Raw genomic sequence first — 1831 nt, 5'->3', positions numbered from 1 at the left:
AGTTTTTAGAACTATTACATATACTAGCTGTGTAATAATTGATGTAAAAATATTGTTCTTATGATTAAAAATCACTAAAATATTTTTTAAAAATACTTCAAAGTATACCATATAAATATTTTATAACTTATTTGTAATTTTTAATGTGAAATGATCGTGGCAAACTGTTTTATCTAGGTTTTCAGTTACCAAGTCCACATTATTTCAGATAATTGGGTTTTACAATCATATAGTTTGTTTAAAAATTTTCCTTGTGTTTTGAAATTTGTTAATTGATACTTTGATTTGCATAAATATTATACATAAATTATTTTTACATATCTGTATTTAAATACTAATAATTTTCATTTATTGATGTTATTTAAATTCTGTGTATGGCTTACAACTTTGTCTTATTTATTACAGATACAATATCAGAAATAAACCAAAACACTCTATGTATTTAAAAAAAACTGTTTAATATTTGTCTCAACAAATTCATTGATAATGGCTGAAACCGAATTAAACGAAGTTACCATCAAACAACTTTCAGATGAAGAGCTCTACCAGAAATTAAAAGATTTAGGTGGTCCAGTAGGACCAATTGTTCAAAGCACTCGTTCTGTCTATGAACGAAAGTTATTGCAGAAACTTAACGGTCCTGTTGGAAGTGATACTTCTGAACATTCTGAACAAGATGAAACAGAAATAGATTATCCACCTCCCAAATATTATCCCGAAACCAAAGTAATATCACCGCCAAAATTTCAGTTTCGAAATAGCAGCAGTCACAGCAGCAGCAGCAGCACCATCACTTCCACCGAATTTAGATATCGCACATCTTCAGATACTCCTTTTAAGAGAGAAGGCATGTATTTCGATCCAACAAATCTTGCCAGAAGTAGTTACAGAGCAGATTTGAAAAATGCAAAACACAAATCAAATATCTATGGCGAAGCCAAAACTTCCATTTTGAATAAACAAGAACCTGCTCAAAAATCGAAAACAACCAAAGTTGTATTTGTCATCATTTTTATTGTAATAATAATAGTTTGTTTAGTAGTTTATAATATGGAAAGTAATGCACCTATTCCTATCCCACAATTAAAACATCCGTGAGTCGTGTTGTTTACATAATAGCCATTTCAACTGTGCCTTCTTGTAGCTTGTTTTTATAATAAATTCAAATATAATATTAACTATAGAAAGAATATATTGTAAATTAAAAATTTAAAAGATAACCTATGAAATTTTGTTTGTTTGGAATTTTACAATGCTGTTTTTTGATAAACAACAGTTCCATTAAAAAAATAAAGATGATATTCTCGATTCAATTTAAACTGTAAATTAACCTATTTATTATTTACTATTAAAATTGAGTTCTGAAAATTCTTAATTGTTAATTGATTAACTTTACAGTTATTACGTATACAGTTTCGTGTGTAATTGAATTGGTAGTTATAATTATATATGCAATAATGCTGTAATCATTTACTAAGTTTCAATAATGTAAGAATTTTCTAATGTTTTGTATTCTGTTACTTCATGATTAAAGTGTATTTGTGAAGTTTTACCATAGCATTTCTTTGATAATTTACAGATTTACCAGTTTTTTTATTTCAGATAAAAGATGCCAGGCTAATAATTAAATAAACAAATCACGATTAGACCCATTTATCTCCTTTAGATAAGGGTACAAAAGAACATACATTGGAAATAATTTTTATGTAGATTATGTGACTTATGTCAAATACAAAACATTATGCGTGACTGTGACCTCTGGTTATGCACGTGATCTCGAGCAGATGGCGTTACAAATGTAATGTTTTTTCAATGGAAAATTCGAAACGGG

The 1831-nt window shown here is 27.9% G+C and overlaps 1 protein-coding gene across 1 annotated transcript; it reads left to right on the top strand.

The window, feature by feature from the left end:
• Positions 1-375: 375 nt before the first annotated feature.
• On the top strand, positions 376-1552 carry LOC111616135 (LEM protein 2-like). The gene has a single exon (XM_023357559.1). The coding sequence runs from the start codon at positions 487-489 to the stop codon at positions 1096-1098; it is 612 nt and encodes a 203-aa protein (XP_023213327.1). The 5' UTR covers positions 376-486; the 3' UTR covers positions 1099-1552.
• The last annotated feature ends 279 nt before the right edge of the window (positions 1553-1831 follow it).

Source organism: Centruroides sculpturatus, unplaced genomic scaffold (genome assembly GCF_000671375.1).
Source record: "Centruroides sculpturatus isolate CEXI.00-Female unplaced genomic scaffold, Cexi_2.0 scaffold2888, whole genome shotgun sequence".
Lineage (NCBI taxonomy): Eukaryota > Metazoa > Arthropoda > Arachnida > Scorpiones > Buthidae > Centruroides > Centruroides sculpturatus.
Note: the sequence above shows the minus strand (reverse complement) of the source record. Positions and strands in the feature narration are given on the sequence as shown.